We start from the raw sequence: 18729 nt of genomic DNA, 5'->3' as shown, positions 1-18729 counted from the left end.
TGAATTTTTAACAATAATAGATTCAATTTGACAGATTTTTAACCCAATCCACATTCAATCTCCTCAGACCCGATTGCCATCTCGGCGTTAAATTGATAATAGGTCATCCCAATTATGATATTGATGACCAATAAGAATTTATAGGATGAGCCCAAAGTAGTTAAGAGAATCTTAAAGTTTTCTACTTATGATATTTATTTATTATTTTCAAATATATGATGGGAATGTCGCTATCTAGCTAGTTTCGAACACTAGGGCCTCCCTCAAATTGCCAACAAGATATTGATACCAATCAGCTAATAATTATTAATCAACTCCATGGTCCACAACCAATGTGATACCCACCTGGTCCAAGTGCTAGAGGTAGTGATCTCTCATGTGACCCATTTAAAGGATCCTTATCGAAACAATGATCTTTATTTTTCTATTTTAGACATAACAACTTCCAGCATGATGGCAACTTCTCGTATTTCCCCTCCTATGAACCTTTAAATATTATCTAATCTCAATAAAATGCGTATGAATTTAATAGGTTGCAAACTTTTTCCTCCGAAGTGACTGATTGGGCATTCCTAGTGGTAAGTGCACCAGTGGAAGGGGGTATACGTAGCTTCTCTTTTGCAAGATGTTCTCATTCTTCCCTCTCATTTCAATCACAACTCCAACTTGAAAGTAGGGGCTATCAGGTGCTCTGTAATATTCCATTTTATTTTCTTTTTTACGTACCTTCTATTTTATTTTCTTTCTATGTATTTTGAGTAATTTTTTGTTCTTTATCTTGATCTTACAATCTTATGGTTCCATATATGTAGGTTCTATATGTAAATGATTCAGTTGTCTTCAATTCTTAACCAAGGCTTTGATGCTTGTTTGCTGAGAGAAAGGGATAAACTCAAAGGAAAGAGACTTCAATGCTCACTGTATAAATTAATATTGAATATCAAACGAGGATGGTGCACCTCAGTAAAATGAAATCGTATTATTATTTGCAACAAGTATTTTCATTCTAAGCAAAACTTCCATGTAGTTGCCTAAGACATTGTAAAAATAAGAAAGAATTAGATTATATTTAATATTTGTGCTAGATGACGGAAACAAGCTAGGAGAACCTAATTTTTTGCCGTGGTTTGATTGGTATTATATTGTTAGAATCACTCTTTTCCCCCTAGGTTTAGTCCTTAATTGGTAATTTATATGCACAGTTGGTTTGTTTTTTTATCTAGTTATGCGTTCTTTATGCATACTCATAAGAGGATATGGAAAATTAAATAACTTTCAAGGCAAGGTTAAAAAAAAAAGATTTTGGACAATAGGCACGGCTATTAAGTGGCTAGAAAGACAAGCCTAAAAATATATCTCCTCGATCAATATACAAGTTGAATAAAATCTAAAAGTCAACTTTAACTTAATATGCTTGACGCTTGAATTGCTAATGTTCATCCTAAGAGGAGTATAAATATGATTTTAGAAGACCATATACATATAAATTTTTTTTTATTTAAAAAATATAACATGATGACCTTCATTAGAAATAAAGGATTAAAAAAAAGAATATATAAATTGCTCAAAGATAGATAATAATTACCAGATATCATTTTATCTAAAAGATATGGGCATTAAATAGGTCCTTTTATTGGGTTATGAAATTTATTTACATTAATATTATTTTTGACTAAAAAATTATTTTGTCGGATATTCATGCACCTTAATTCTTGATCATACTCTCCTTTTGTCTTCACCAGAGTATGATTGTCTCTATAGGATTCTAACTCTCACAGATATAATATACTCTACACAAAAAAATATAAAATATTAAATTTCATTCTGAGTATGATGTTCTTAATCTGTATAAAATAAAAAGGAAAAAGAAGTTAAATTAATATTTAGGATAGATGGTATTCACTTTCATTTTGTATAATATGATATATCAATTGATAAGATTTCTTTATGATATGAATGCTTCAAATGTATAACTACACATTATGCAAAAAAAATTAATTATTTTTATGTTTAGAAAATATCAACTATAATATTGGAGAGGATAGTAGGATTTGTTCTACTTTCTGTCAAGAACAACCTAAATAATAATACAATTGTGTGCAACCATTGAACTCTTAAAAAAATATATTTTTTTAAATATCTACTATAGTCAATGATTTGGAAATTATATATTTTTTTAATTCTTTCAAATGCTATGATCCATCTAAGTCAAAAGAAAAAAAAAGAATTAATTATATAATCAAGGTACATTTAAAAATCTTGATGATGGATATAATTATAATCATTCATATCCTAAAATATCATTATCTTTTCATTCTAGCTTTTTCAATATGAATAAAAAATCATAAAAGAAACCATCCTTAGATATATTTAAGGGATGAATGCAAGCTTGTTGTTCATTTGCAACTGCCGATCTCAAGTTCATTTTTCTTAAAACTATACCTCATTTCTTGAGACACATCACATGTTGTGATTGGCAAAATCATCATCTTAATCAATTTATTGATTAAAAATAATACCAAACAATTACTGATACCAAATACATAAAATATTGGACTCTTATTATCTCGATCTGTATAAACAAATATAGTATGAGATATGGATGACTAAAATATCATTGCCCTGGATTTTCCCTTTAATTATTGTCTAGTTTTTCCATCCTCGTTTCCTCCAGGGAGTAGCAGTTGATGCCTTCAGCATGACGTGCCGACCATTTCGCCTGAAGGGCGGGAAGGCCTCCTAATACTCCCCTTCATTGATATAAACACACCATTTTATCGACTTCGAACCACAATGTTCGCGAATAGGTTAGGCACAGTCGGAGTACATAAAACAATAAAATGTATGAATTTATAAAGGCTCGCACGGGGGAAGCGAGTGGGAACTCGAAATCCATGGTGTCCGCTCCGGCTTCCATCTTGCTCTTCTCTTCTTCTTCCTCCTTAGAGAACAGTTCTTAGTTCCATTGGGACTACACAAAGAGACCGATGGGGGCTAGGGTTTTGGAGGAGCGAGGGTTTTGGAGCTCGGAGTTAGGGTTTGTGAGGCTCGTCGTCGTCTCGCGATTCCGGCCAGATCCCCTGAGCTGGAGCTCTACATGCGATCGCGAGGCTCGAATTAAATCTTTGTTTTGAGCCTATTGTTTTCCATTCTTGGCTTAAAAAAAGGATTTTCCCTTGTTTTTTCAATATATTTTGAATGCATAAAAATATATATATATTTGATTTAGTGGAATAGATTTGGTGATATGGCTGGTTTATATATTTCTGAGATCTCATGTTGCTTTTTGGATTGGATTTGGAGGCGGAGTGGAGGACAGGATTCTGTTTCCAGAGCTTCGCACTTTTAGGAAGTTATAGAGAATCCTTTTTTCCCTTTCTTTTTTCACTGCGAAAAAGCCCTCAAAGCTGGCTTTTTGGGTCGCCCACTATTAGGGTTTTGACGCCTAGCTTCTTGAATTGTCTGTTGGATGGAACTATCAAATGAAGTTAAAATAAGGTGAGTCCGATCGTTTGTTTGTATGCTAGATGGTATCTTTCTTTGATTGATAGAAGGGAATGACAGGAACTGCAGGTGGGAATTCTTACGTGATCTCTATCCCCATTTGCACATGGCTCTTTTTGCTGTTCGGCTTAAAAAGATAGGCAGCGTTGTAATGTCTTTAAGCGACACGTATCGCCCATGAGCTGATGTGAAAGATTAGAGTTGTCCAGGAACTTTTAGGCATAAAGAGAGAATGAAAATATTCAGAAAATAGTCTCCTTATATGTGTAACCCGATAGCTTGGATGAGGCTTTCGCATACTAGTTCATGCTTCTGATATTGGCTGTTAACTTTGGTCTGTCTATCTGAGTTCGTAATCTGTAGGCCAAAATGAGGTATGATGGATGTTTCGTAACAGCTGCAAATAATTATTTTTAGTATAAAGGGTGAGTTTGAGTTGCTTTTAAGGTTGCATATTTTGTTGAGAAAGATGGGCCTTGTGATACAGCAGAGGTAGGGTAAGGAAATCTTCTATCTTTAGTTTTGGGTAGACAAATGAATTATTTGCTGAACTAAGCAACTGTAAACAAATTGATAGCAAATTTAGATGAATTTTCCTTTGATTAAATGGTTCCTTTTTGTCACTTAACAGGAATGGAGTTTGGGGTCTCAATACTTGTTGATCTTTACCATGTATCATGTGTCTTCTGCTGATAGGGTTGAGAAATCTACTAGGCTCCAAAACTTGTCATGGATTAGTGTCCATGAATCATGCTTAAATGTGTTAGTATCCCTTGTCAACATCTTAAAGTCTTTTGCTTCCTCTTTTCTAGCAAAGCCACCATTTTGGGAAGGAAAGATATTAAAAGTTAAAACAATGTTCTATACAAGTTTTCCTGGCAACTTTAGTTGTTTATATTTGCATGCTTTCAAAGTGGTGTATTACATCAAAGGAAATCCTTGCATTCATTTTATTTCAATTTGCAAGAGCATAATTCGAGATGACGTTTCATTATTTTAACCTTATATAGCTAGTACCCGCCTCTTAGATTTGTTTCAAAACCTTTATGTTATTGATTTTTTTAAGTTGTGCACCATTCTTTGAGTTGGTTTCTAAGGTCTCTGATAGTTTGTAAGACACTGAAATTCTGAGATCATTTTCCAGTCTACTTAATACAAAGAAAATTGACTGCTGAATTCTAGAGCTTAGGGGAGTTAATTGGACAGTATTCACTTTCAGTTCCTCAAAACTGTTTGTTCTTGTGCAATGCATATGATGACTCCTTTTATTGGCTTATTAGTGATCGCATTTGACCATCCTATCAAAAAAGTATATCTCTTGAAGGAGGCTGAGAATCAAATTCTTTGCTTGTTTCCTTGGATCTGGTGCCAACTGATCATAATTTGGTAAAATGACCATGAGCACAGGGAAAATAACTACCGAGCCATTGCCATATAATCGCTCAATAAAATAAGTTGCTAGTATAACTTCTTTTTTTTCTCTCTCTTTTTCTTTGTTGGCAACTTGGCATAGACATGCAAGCTGGATGTGAGCACTTGTGCAAAATAAATTGCAATAGACTCTGCTCTGTTCTGGACTATTTACAGCACTATATGGTATCCATAGTTAGATTGAATTTCTCAGAATGATGAGACTCTTTGCTTCAAGGAAAGTGGCCTTCATATATCATCTGCACATCAAATGAAACTAAGTTAGAAATTCTAATATAACCCAGTAGTAGTCTGGAAAAATTATAAATCATTTTACAGGAACATTGTTCCTGTAGTCCCTTGAGGAATATTAATATGGTCTTTTGATCTGCTGATCTGTGGCCATGGATCCCTAAGCTGCCTGTATTCCTTTGAGGAATATTGTTCCTTGTTAATATGAAAAATGAAGGAAAAAAACTAGAAAGGTTTGTTTTACATCTGTACTGATGTGTACATTGTCAAGTAGATGAAAACAAGAGTTATTTTCTATAAAGAAAATCTTCTGAAGTTAGACACAAAAATATTACTTGAAATCTTGGTTTGCATTTCTCAATAACTAGTTTTTTGGACAATTAGGATTTCTTAACTGTCTTTTAGAATCTCTCTCTCTCCCCCCACCCCCCCCTCCTCCCCTCGTCTTTTTTGCAAGTGAGTTATATTTTCTTCTTCTTACTGTCAGGCCAAATAGCATGAGCTTTCAATCAACTCGGTACTCCAGCTGTAGTACAATGGGTATATATGAACAGAACCACCAGGTTAGTATGTGGGATGACTCCTTCAGAGCTGACAGCAGTCAGTATACTTGTTCATCAACAGTTCTGGAGGCAGATGTGAAAATTGATAGTGGGGTAAAATTTCATGGCATGGTGTATCCTCTTATCATAAAATTACAAGATTTCGTAGTTACATATTTGTGGTGATGACATATTAATCTCATAATTTTTTCTGTAGTTTGAAAATATTACTCATGAGACTCTGGGATCATCAAAGAAAAGCAATCAGGAAGCTAACAAGCCTGGAGACAAGGTACATGAACCAAAGTTTATGAATAAATTTCTCTTCAAAACATTGCATCATCTGTTATGTGAAACTTGAAATTCATTATAAATGCTTTTTTCTTAAATTGAATAAAACATGTGTAAGTTTTTGACTTTTTATTATACATTCAGTAGTTTTAATTTCTTGCTTATTTAGATTGTCTCATTAAATTTTCACACCCTACTTTATACTTCAAATGCTTAAGATTCTTCATGCCTTTTATTTGGTTGGCCTTGGCATTCAATATGCCAATTGCGATTGGCATCTTACCATTTTAGGCTGTTCAAACTTCGAATGGTATCTATGCCTTTTTATTTTAAATGTATTCCATTTCTTCCCGGACCTATGTAATAGTCCATGCTTTTTAAGTTATACGTGGTTGATATTTTGATTCATTTGAGGAACTCTGATATGATCGGAGAGAAAAATGATTTCCTTCAATCCGCTCAACTTGAATCTCTCAAAAGAAAAAAAGAAAGATGATAGAAGAATGGCAAAAATAGGGCTTAAATCTTCCTTCTTTCATTAATTAATTCTTTGTACCATAAACTAAGGTATATAGCCCTTAGTTATAATAATCATGTCCATCCTTGCACAATTCGGATCGGATTTCTTTTATCTTCTAGGAGGACAGCCGCCACTGAACAAGTTGGATTGGACCCTTTTTCCTAGCTTAAATAGGACTAGATCTCCAAAAAAAAGATAAAGATAAAAAATTATGAAAAAATACTAAAATTTTATAGGAGATAGATCTCAAGTTTTATATTCACTTTGCCTTCTATTGCTTTACCTAATTCTTAACAGATTAGAAGATAACTCCTGATCAAAGTTTTATCCGAAAAGAAAAGTTTTGATTTGATCCGCCCGTTTCGAGGTCCAAATGATGAATTTAGGGACCGTCTCGAAGTTGTAGATTTCAAAAAGATATCTGATTTGAAAAAAAAAAAAGATAATCTCAATCAAGTATCATATGATCAAGTTATCGGCTCTTGAAGCTTGACGTGTGATTCAGTTTCTTGATGTGGTGGATCTTGCTCCTGAATTCTATCTAGCTTTACTTATAGTGGTTGATGTGATCCACATCGAGTCCTCATAGTGGTGAAAGTGATCCATATCGAGTCTGATGATCCTCTTGGATATCCACAGTGATTAAAGTGGTCCACATCGAGTTAGGTGAACCACCGATCAGAGATCCCCTTATTTAGAGGATTTAGCTCATGCTAAATTAGAATTGAAGATGGAAAATGCTTGCTTTCCTATCTCACAGTTGAACCACTTGCCTTTGCTCGAAGATGGTTTTCAATCCTGATCTTCTTTGCTAAATGATAAATTTTGATCTCTAGATATAGGAGACAACTTTGCTATAGAAGTTGCTAGTGTTTGTGTTGAAGGCATTGCCAATTGAGACACGGCCTAGATGAGTGGGGCAATCTTCTCCTCTAGTTGTGTGAGTTTCTTCATCTTATTGTCTATCGAGATAGAACTAGTAGCCATATTTGCCTTCTATCCTTCGATGTACTTCAAACACAGATAGTCCTCTTGATTGCTTGTATTGCTTGAGTGCTTAGACCATGTACTAAAGCCCTCCACAAATGTAAAGGATCAATGCTCAGATACCAACTTGATCCGATCAGAGAGAAGAAAGATTTTCTTTAGCTCGCTCAATTTGGATCTCTCAAAAGAAAAAAAGAAAGATGATAGAAGAATTGCAAAAGTAGGGCTTAAATCTCCTTTTTTTCATTCATTAATTATTCATACCATAAACTGAGGTATGTAGTCCCTGTTTATAATTGTGAAATCCGTCTCTGTATAATTTGGATTGGATTCCTCCTTTTATCTTCTATAAGGATATCCATCATTGAACAAGTTGGGTTGGACTCCTCTTTCTAACTTAAATAGGACTAGATCCGTAAAAAAAAAGATAAAGATAAAAAATCATGAAAAAATATTAAAATTTTATAAGAGGTAGATCTCGACTTGTATATCAATTTTGCCTTCTATCATTTTATCTAATTCTTGATGGATTGGAAGATAACTCCTAGTCAAAGTCCTATCTGAAAAGAAAAGTTTTGGTTTAACCAGTCTATTTTGAGATCTAAATGATGGAATTTTGGTCCAATTTAGCCCTTTTAAGGATATGTCCCAATGTTGTAGATCTTGAAAAATACCTAATATGAAAAAAGAAGATCATCCTAATCGAGCATCATATGATTAAGTTATTGGCTCCTAAAGTTTGATGCGCGATTCAGCTTTTTGATGTCATAGATCTTACTTATGGATTCTATCTTGCTTTACTTGTAGTGGCCGATGTGATCTACATTGAGTTCTTGTAGTGGTGAAAGTGATCCACATCTAGTCTGGTGATCCTCCAGGATATCTGTAGTAGTTAAAGTGGTCCACATCAAGTCTGATGATCCACTTGGATCAAACTTTGTGCCATGTGGTTCTTGGTTGTAATTGTCAATTACTTTGCTTATCTCTACATCCTTCTTTTTAAAATATAATTTTTAATCTTTTCATAATTCATCTATACATAATAGAAAACATGCCTTTGACTAATCCTTTATTAGCTAAACATAATGAACTAATTTAGCTCGGTTAAGCATCTATGAATCTCAGAATAGAAGCTGCGGCTTACATATCTAATCATCTTGTGCAAATGGATGCATAAAAAAGATCATACACAGCCACACAGCCACAGCCACACAGCCACAAATGCACACATTCTGTTGTGGATGGACTATCAAATTTATCCTATTAGTTACTTTATTGAAGTTTTTTCATGCAAATTCATGGTTTGTTTATTCATGCATAGTAGACGGTTAAGTGATTTTTAGTCTAAAAGAACTCTCCGCTTTGGCCTGCAAGTTTCCAGACCAACTGGAATCTGTTGTGCTTGTCTGGAAATAGATATTATCCTTAATTGTATGCTTTGTGTGTAGTCTTCTGAGTTCTCTTCCTGGACAATTTGCTACTTTTGAAAAGAATCCTCAAACATAGTTTTTTATGGTCTTTCTTAAGATTCCTTTTAAGGATGGTGTTTTTTTTTTTTTTTTAATAATGGGAATCTATTAACAACTCATCACATGTCCTGGTTTAGTAACTTGGTAAACGATTCAATTTGACCAATGTTTTAACTGTCTGAACTAGTTAATACTGTAGTCCAAATGTGTACCCAAATTGGATTGTAAAATTTAGATGGCTCACCTGAGTTTTGGCATCAGAGCATTTGTTTTATAGTTTGGGGCCTTTTATTCTATTTTGGGTCAAGTTAGAATGCCTAATGGCATGAAGAGATGGAAAATGCTTGTGATGGGAAAAATAATGCTGGTGAGTGCAATTTAAATGGGTATTTGAGGGTAAGAAATTGTTTTGGCAACACATTTACTAAAAGCTACTTAATAATTTTAACTAATTGGCTGACTCATTTTGTTTGACCAAGGATTGAGGATCCAAGATTGCTTGCCCAATACCGGTCAGTACATACCCTACTGATCAGGAATGGGCACCTACTACCCCCATTGCATCGGATCCTACACGAACTGCCCCATGCCAAATGTGTATTGGCCTGTACTGGTCATTATTTCTTGATATACCTTTTTATAAGCTCATTGGAACTGCCAGGTGGCTTCTCATCCCCCCATGTCCTGCGTTTGCACTGACCGGTGAGGGGTATTGGCACCAACACCAGTATATAAATCCTTGAACATGAATAGTGCATTGATATTAGTCTTCTACAATGGTACAGCAATAGCTCATAAATTTTATTGCCTGTTTGCATGTGAAAAAACATGTAAAAATTTGATCATTCAATAATTAATGGTGAGAATCTTTTTTTTGTCAGCTGCTTGCAATAAGATGCAGCACTTGATGTATATATGGACAAGTCATACCTGATTAATAGAAGTTGTCTGCGGAACCATGATTGATATTGATGAGCTTAAACCATTTGCTTTGAGAAAGTGTGCTTTGGATAGCATGAGTTATGGTTTGAAGTAATGGCAAATGTGAAAGTTTGGTTCACTGGACCCGCCCATCACTGATGATGGATTTGGATCCTTGTGCTATATTTGCTTAAGATGAATTTGTTTACAGATTATGAATGTTGGCTTTGTCTTATAGTGGGCGGTTCCTCTCAATAGTGTCGCCTTGTTATGTCCCAGATTTGGGGTGTGACAATGGATACTTAAAATGAAAAAGTTTCAGCTTTGCCAAAAATGACTTGAAACCTCAGTCAGTTTTGGATGTGCAGGTGAAATTGACTTGTAAGACTAAATTTATTTTATATATGGCACTTTATGGTGCTCCTTTTTTTTATTTTTTAAATTGCAAAAAGTGTTTTGTCCAAACTAAACTTGGATTTAAAAGTTAGGAGAAGATTTGTAGGCAATGGAATATGGGGTTCCAAAGAAACTTAGATTTATTATTATTATTTTTTTTACTTTGAATCTCAAAGATATTATGATTATGGTATATTGTCATGGAATAATAAAATCATATACAGAACCTAAAGGATGTTAAACATGATTTTTTTTAAAAACAATTCAAATTAAGATATAGTCTGGTGTTGCACTCCTCCTCCATACAGAAGGAGGTTTTTGGGTTTGAACCTTGATGGTATTCTCTCTCAAGTGTTTGACTAGTAACTTGAATTGGTTGTGCTCCCATATTCTAAATAAAAATAAATAAAATGTTCAAAATTATATAATCTCTTGTTTTAGCTGATATTATTAAAATTTTTACTTGGAGGTCACAAACATGCAATAAATTTTGAACTAATGTTTAACATATTTTATTGCACTCAGCTTACCTTTTTTTTTATTTTCCTTAAAGTTTTGATATTTAATCTTTTATTTGTGTAGGGAAAATTGGAGTTAAATCTATCAAAAGCATCAAAACTTTCTAGATGTATATTCAGTTAGCTCAGCTGAAACTGGCTCCTAGTTTTCAAACTTTACCCTGAGCCTGATAACCTTGACATAAATAAGTTTTATTCCATCAATTAGCGGTCAGCTTCATGCTTGTTATAGTTCTAAAAGGTAAAAGCAGTCTTTTCCTACCTTCATCAGTACTTTCTTTTGTCAAATGCCCTCTTCACTTCGCTGACCCTTAAACTCCTATATGGGTATGCCTTCTAATTGAGGCTGTCACACAGTGCACCTATAATCCACATTAAATCTTTTGGTGTCACCTCTAGCCTTATATGGCCTGTGATGCTTTTCAATAATCTGTTATTGTTACTTAAGTTATTTGTTGTTCGAGATTTTTTTCAAATTCATTTCTGCAGGGTAAACTTAGTTGCATGGATAGTTTTGTGCAATTTCAATTATAAGCAACAATAGATTACTACGTTCAAAAATTAGCAAGTAAATGGTTGAAAAATTTGTGAATTGTAATTCATTTACCAAATTTGTAAACTCAGATTCTTTTCGAAATCTGGAAGCTACTAAAAGAGTGTTGGATTGAAGTGTTTAATGCCAAAATTCATATTAAAAATCAGATAACCAATTTTAGCTTTAAAGGGGGCCGAACCATTGAGGCTAGTGTTGGAGGGGAGACAATTAGGGAGCAAAGAGAATTTGTATTTCAGTATTTTACTTTATTTACCTTTCACCAATCTTAGATTCCTATTGGAGGTGTTTGTGACTGCATAATCATATCTATCGGCATCTATCAAGCAAAAGTCTCTTCTTCAGTATTTTAGGTTACAAAATGCAAACAATTAAGTATGCATGTAGAATGTGCATATCTCGTCCTTCAAAATCTCTTAGTCTATGAAGCACAGGCACACGTACAAACATAGATACATTGATATGGTAAATCTTGAAAAGTAGGATCCTATAAGGCTGATATATGATTATATATATATATATATATATATATATATATATATATATATATATATATATATATATATATATATATATATATATATATATATAATAAAGCATCCATATAGAATAATTGATATTACAATTATATAGTTACTCTACATGGTAACATGATTGTCCATCAACTCCATTATTTAGTCACCCCTCGAATCCATAAACCATAGCCCATACTACATGCAATATCATCAGCATTGCAGATGCTACAATTAACTGTATGTCGTGTCCATGATTAAAACATCAACATTTTTTTTTTAAAGAAAAAACTTCAGACACCTGCTGATGTATCTGAAACATTTTTTGATTTTGAAAAATAAGATACTTAGACACACATCCTAGCCATGTTCACCAAGTATCATCTCCATATATTATTGGATTTGAGCACAGTATGCAAGCTTAGGGTATTTCTGTGTCATTACCTGTGGTTAGGTTTCAATAAATAATTAAGCCAAGTTTAATGTTATTGATACTTGACTTGGTGCATAGGTGTTGAGACGTCTTGCTCAAAACCGAGAGGCAGCCCGGAAAAGTCGTCTAAGAAAAAAGGTACTTTCCTATGAACAGTAAAACTTCAATTGATCTTTGAGACTTCTTTTGTTTTCTCTGATTTTTGTACCTCAATGGACAACATGGCCCATCATGCTGGGCCAGTACAGGCTCCTAGCATAGGTCGGTTCATTACCTATTTAACTCTTTTTTCAAATGTTTCTGGTAAAAAAATTAATTCTTTTTTTCTTGTTTCGGCATAGCATAGCCTGGCATGGCCCATGCCATGTTGGTGGTTTCCGGTATGCCCACCGGCATTACTACTTCAACCTTGATGGTCATAGTTAGTGTATAGATTTACAATGCTTTTTCTATAGGTGTATATTCAACAACTAGAAGAAAGTCGTATGAAGTTGACCCAGCTAGAGCAAGAGCTTGAGCAGGTTAGACAGCAGGTACCATGAGTACTGTATCATGAATAAATGATGCATCATGCAGTTGTGTCTATCAGCTTATTTGGTGATTTAAGCTGACTTGCAGGAAGCATACACACATGGACATTCGAGTGATTCTTTTCTTGGGTCATCAGGAGCTGCCGATTCAGGTTTACCTTTGAAATCCTACCTTTTTTTTAATTATTATATCTCAATGGAACCTCTGTATGTTACAGTCAACCATCATATTAACTCAGAACCTTTTAGTCTGGGACCTCTGGGTCTTGCCAAAGTTGTCTTCTCAACTTCTGGAATACCGATGTTAATAGATATTTTTTCAGTTAGCTGTGCCAGATTGGTGGTGCTTTACCAATTAAAGGACACAATCTGACTGAAATTGTTTCAGCCACATTGGACATTTCTCAGGGATCCACAACTTTTCTATTTGTTTCATGCCAACTTCATTTTGGTTGGTGTCTCAAAATCCCACTATCCTTAGCTTGGTGATGTCATTAAGCTAGAGATTTTGTGATATATCTGATCCTTTTATTATGTTGGCATTTCCAGATTACTATGTGCTGAAAAGTGTCTGGATGAACTATCTCTTGTGGACACAATCTGACTGAAATTGTTTCAGGCCACATTGGACATTTTTCAAGGATCCACGACTTTTCTATTAGTTCATGCAAACTTCTTTTTGGTTTGCATCTTGAAATCTCATTATCCTTAGCTTGATGACGTTATTAAGCTAGAAATTTTATGATATCCACCTTTTATTATGTTGGCATTCTCTCTTGTGGAGTTATTTTTTAGTAATGTGTGTATGTGTCATTCGCTTAACTGATGAGAGTGTGAATCTATCCACTCAAAGGAAACTATCTTATTATGGCCGGAAAATGTAAATTCATGCAAGATCCAAAGGAAGCAACATAGTACACATTGCTATATAGGTGGTCAGGATGCAACACAGCCAAAGACGAGGAAAAAATGCTACCAGTTCTGCAGAGGGATGCTGCTGTGGTATTGTATATGGGAGGATGAGGTCTTATGTTACTAATTATAAGTACTATTAGATAAAACAGCAATCACAAGCAACCCTAATTTTTTCTTTTTTTTTTGTTTAGCATTACTTGTGACCATATGTATAATAGGAAATCAATATATCGAACATTGCTGCTCCTTGGTGATCCCAGATGAGTTAAACAAAGACTTTTTAATATTATTCCTTTATTACTTGATACCTAAATTATCTGATGCTTATTGTATTAAGTGCTAGTTATGCCTACTTGTCTTCTATAAGGAGTTGGAATCTATCATGTCTGGTAGACATACTATATTACTATTATCTTCTTGTGCTCCTTACATTGATCCCTGTTTAGGTCTTGTAGGAATTGCTGCTTTTGAGATGGAATATGGACATTGGGTTGAAGAACAAAATAGGCATACTTGTGGGCTCAGAGCTGCTTTGCATGCACATGTATCTGATCTAGAGCTCCGCATACTTGTAGAAAGTGGCATGAGACATTATGATGAACTATTTCGTATAAAAGCACTTGCGGCCAAGTCTGACGTCTTCTATCTTATGTCTGGCATGTGGAAGACATCTGCAGAACGCTTCTTTCTTTGGATTGGAGGGTTTCGGCCTTCAGAGATTCTAAAGGTGATTTAACCTCATTTAAGTATACTGTTAAGCCCTTTATGTTGATTTTTTAAGTTCCATTGTCGAAATTTAATCATGTTTTCATTGGTTTTAGTGATAAGGATGGCAACTGCTTGAGTCAAGTTTCACGTCAAAAAACCCTCTATGGATGCCCAGTCCATTTATAATCAGGCTAAAAAGAAAAAACCCATAAGACCATAACCAAACTAATGACTATAAATGGGTTCATACTGTTGCTGCCAATTCAATCAGAGTCTCACTTGTCAATCATATAGCTTGAAAAATTATAGTGAGATCCGGTTGGAAAAGGTGATCGAGGGTTGGCCCTCGAGTGAGAGAGAGGGAGGGAGGGAGGGGGGAGAGAGGTTCATGTAAATTAAATGGGAAAAGTAAATGCGATAAATTCTAAACTTGTTATTTTCTCCATTTCTTTTCTTGGTATTTTTTATTCTTAATCATGGACAATGACCCTAACCAACCCTTGACTAGCCCGTGGCCCGCTCATGGCTACTGTTCTTGTGATTGGGTTTTACGGACTTGTCCAACCCGTGGTGACTGTCGACTCTAGGGGCAAAATGCAAACCCGATCTGCTTGTAATCAGGTTAGTCTCTACTAACTGAAACCTGACCCAATTCATCCACATAAAGACTATTTCTCAGCCAGATTGGCTCGTCCAAATCAGAAATTGTTGCCCCTATCTCTCGTGCAACTGTCCCAATGGTCATTCTTTGCTGCAATGCCTACCACCATTTAGTTTCTATTAGACCTTCTGTGGTAGATAATATCATTGACATTTGTGTCCACAATTTCATTTCCTCACAGAGGGCCCATTGTCTTGAGTGGTCTTTCATATATCTTTGGTTTTAGAATGGGAACTCTGCTTCATTACTAGTGGGACTCGAATGGCCTCTCTAGCCTCCGTGGGGGATTGCATTGGTGGAGAAGGAGGGCAATTAAACAATGATAAAAAACCACTCATCCACTAAGAGAATAAAATCACCATTTAGCTTATCAGGGAGTTGCAACAAAATGAATAAGCTTTCTCGTACAAAATTTTTTTACTAGGTTGTGGAACACTATTTTCAGTTACCAATAACTTAGTTCCCTATTATTGGTTCTTAAAAGGACCCCTTTTTAATGTTTTGCGTACATTATCTTATGCATCCTCAAATTTCATGATTGTTTCAATGGTTCTGAAACAAAAGGCAAATGGGGTGTTTGTCTAAGCTACTAGCTGCATGCGTACATCATACGTATGAATTTTGCATAACTTGGGCCCTGACTTTAGGGCAGTGTTTAGAAAAGGCTAAAAGTGGAGGTGAAGTGCTTCAGTAAAAAATGCAAGGCATAAGCCTCAAGGCGGCTTAAAGCACAAGCCTTAAATATTTAATTCATTATTTAATTATATGGCAATAGTTTTACCCCTTATGGGTTGCTATAGTGTATAGACCATTGATTGCCCTCAATAAAGATCAAGGAGCTTAAAGTCTCAAGCATTGGCCAAGATGTTAAATCTTCATAGACAATGGTGATGAGGAAATGAACTAAATTAGTTTACATCGTTACTATTAAGGGCATACATGTCCTGCTAATAATTGAGGAAGTTATAGCCTAAATTTAATTTTTTGATCTTAAAGGGATAGTGTGCTGGAAATAAAAAGCTACAGGCCCCTTCTTTACAAAAAAATCATTGCAAGTGTTTTGTTTTAGTTTCTAAATGGAAGCCTTAGTGACCCAAGATGGAAGCCTTGAGGCTGTCTTTTACTATCAATTTGAGGTTCAGTTTTTTAAGCCTCAAAGCTAGTCCAAGCTAGCTTTTTAAAACCATGCTCTAGAGTTGACATGGTTTAGCACTGTGTAATATGAATATTGTTGGGAAGTATCTTAGCAATAGTTCTAAACTGACTGGCACCATGGCTAGCAAGTCATGTTCAATATATGTAGCTTAGCATCTTCTATATTTTTGGCATTATCTAGTCGTATCTGATTTAATAGCAGTAGATGCAATAGCACATTGCTAGTTGCTGAAATATGATGAGTCCGTGAAAGAAGTTGTACCAAATGCAAGTGCAGCCATTACCCTTGCTCATGCTATTCAGGTTGTCAGCCCACAGCTTGACCCCTTGACAGAGCAACAACTTGTGGCTGTTTATAATCTTCAGCAATCTTCTCAACAAGCTGAAGATGCCCTCTCCCAGGGACTGGATAAACTTCGACAAACTCTTGCTGAGACTATAATCTCAGATCCTCTAGACACTCCTAATATGGCAAATTATATGGGACTGATGACAAACGCAATGGGGAAGCTGGAGGCCCTGATAAGCTTTGTAAACCAGGTAATACTTCATTTATTCTCACTTTTGTCAGCCATTGACATTATCTCTTGCCTCTTCTGTTGATGCCGTTTCCTTCGTCTCTCGAGCATACACACTAAGATGCCACATAACAGTATCCATTCTCTGAAGGTTTTCGTGTTATATGAGCAAAATGACAGTTTATTGGCACAAAAGGAAAAAATTACACAAGTTGTGAAGGGAATTTATGAAGCGGAGCTGAAACTTTTTGCAATATCAGTTGCCAAATCAACCTTTAGATCGGTAGTCTATCTTCTTGTGGTTTTGATACACCTGAACACATTCCTGAATATTTGGCAAATTATCAGAGTACAGGCATGGAAGCAATGGTTGGCAAGGTTTGAATATAACCTTGTAACACCAAATTTCAGCATTTAGGTGTGTCGCTGTCAATTTGCAGGAGCATGCATGCTATGTAATGCTTCTTGACTTTATCATGGGGTAAACATGCAATTTTCTCAGTTTTACTGAATCGCACAACTGTCAAACAGGCAGACCACCTTCGGCACCAGACCCTTCAACTTGTGTACCAGATCCTGACAACCCGCCAAGCAGCTCGGGGCCTGCTCGCCATCGGTGATTATTTCCAACGTCTCCGTGCCTTGAGTTCCCTATGGGCTGCTCGTCCTCGAGAACTAGCCTGAAAACCTCAAAGCTATGTGCATATCACATTCTGAGGTTAGTCTGCAAGCATCCATCCAGCTGGAGTTGACAGCCTGGCAACAAGGAGGACCTCTTTGTATCTCCGTTTCTCTCCGCATACGTGCATCTTCCATTTCAATATAAATGCCTGGAAGGAGCCTCCAACAATGGGATGGAGATTCTTGTATAGTTAATTAAAATCCATCCACTAGTTTGCTTGGCTTGCTGATTAACTTTTGTCTATGACGCATGTTTGTGTGGCAACTGAATTAACTGTTGTCTACGATGCATGTCTTTGTAGCAAGTATAAAGGCAGGGTTAGAAGTCTGAGGTGGCTTTGTGTAGGAACGAACAGGCGTGCATTCTCGTATTACCAATATTTGTACCGGCAATTCTGTGTAATACTTTTCATCAAGTTTGCTTTGGTACATAAGGCGTCAGAGAGCATGCACATAGATTCTGGATCCCCTTGGCACCAGGTCAAACAACTGGAGATCCAGATGCATCAGCTTCAGAGAACATCCACCGACCCAAATTCTTTGCAGCAGACCAATGATGGAGCCATGCCTCTGGACCAGCCTGCCGGACATTTATTCAATAATACAACTGGCAACCAATGAGACAAATCTGCTGTCTGGGCCATAATGCAGTACTGTTGAATGATCCAGAATGTGGTCATACAGGCTCGGATTTGGCTGGAGAAAGGAGGGGGGGAAATTAAAAATAAAACAAATGAATAAATAAAAAGAAGAAAGCGACACTTACGGTGATCAATTTTTTACATCTCAAAATAAAGCATATAGTTATTACAAGCAACACGAGAAGGCATGCTACTGAAACAAATCATCACATATTACTCAAGAAATTTTGACAAAGCCTGAATGAACCATAATGCCTCCTACAACATATAACTAAACTGAAAGCGGCATTCATTCACCAGATTGGAATTTGAGTTAGTACGAGCACAAATGCTTGCAATTTTGACACACATGCACGTTTTTATAAACAGGTTAAGCTCCTAAAAACTGCCAATATTGATATGCACATATCTAGTATCCAAAATGGATAATATTTGGATTACAAGAAGGTTCAGGAACCTCATAGGATCAGGTTCTACATCCAGGGTGTTGGTTCTATCTAAGTGATCCTCCTTGCCTAGGATGGCAGAGTAAGACCATCGGATGGAAATAAGCTAGATTTAGATTAATCAAGTTCCATCTATTTGTGCATAACTTCCTAATCCAGGTTTTCT

At 35.6% G+C, this 18729-nt stretch overlaps 1 protein-coding gene across 16 annotated transcripts; it reads left to right on the top strand.

Moving 5' to 3' along the window:
* The first annotated feature begins 497 nt into the window (after nucleotides 1-497).
* LOC105041663 (transcription factor TGA4) lies at nucleotides 498-18409 on the top strand. Of its 16 annotated transcripts, none has more exons than XM_073254072.1 (11): nucleotides 3887-4266; nucleotides 5654-5822; nucleotides 5926-6000; nucleotides 12387-12446; nucleotides 12764-12841; nucleotides 12927-12990; nucleotides 14209-14297; nucleotides 14421-14480; nucleotides 16581-16817; nucleotides 16947-17173; nucleotides 17327-18409. In XM_073254072.1, the coding sequence occupies exons 1-11, from the start codon at nucleotides 4175-4177 to the stop codon at nucleotides 17373-17375; spliced, it is 1200 nt and encodes a 399-aa protein (XP_073110173.1). In that variant the 5' UTR covers nucleotides 3887-4174; the 3' UTR covers nucleotides 17376-18409. The 16 variants fall into 16 exon arrangements, 15 of the variants coding, with proteins under 15 accessions (XP_073110171.1, XP_073110170.1, XP_073110173.1 ...); XM_073254071.1 differs by having other exon boundaries at nucleotides 14200-14297; nucleotides 17327-18408; XM_073254070.1 differs by lacking the exon at nucleotides 3887-4266 and adding an exon at nucleotides 498-686 and having other exon boundaries at nucleotides 14200-14480; nucleotides 17327-18376.
* Nucleotides 18410-18729: the final 320 nt, after the last annotated feature.

Source organism: Elaeis guineensis, chromosome 3 (assembly GCF_000442705.2).
Source record: "Elaeis guineensis isolate ETL-2024a chromosome 3, EG11, whole genome shotgun sequence".
Lineage (NCBI taxonomy): Eukaryota > Viridiplantae > Streptophyta > Magnoliopsida > Arecales > Arecaceae > Elaeis > Elaeis guineensis.
The sequence above is the reverse complement of the archived record's forward strand: the minus strand, read 5'-3'. Positions and strand labels throughout refer to the sequence as shown.

Excerpts from the sequence above, each read along its gene's own strand:
- LOC105041663 (XM_073254063.1), top strand. The coding sequence starts at position 4,175 with ATGTATCATGTGTCTTCTGCTGATAGGGTTGAGAAATCTACTAGGCTC. Across the intron at positions 6,001-12,386 it reads CTAACAAGCCTGGAGACAAG|GTGTTGAGACGTCTTGCTCA; the intron begins GTACATGAACCA and ends CTTGGTGCATAG. Across the intron at positions 16,818-16,946 it reads TGATAAGCTTTGTAAACCAG|GTTTTCGTGTTATATGAGCA; the intron begins GTAATACTTCAT and ends CATTCTCTGAAG.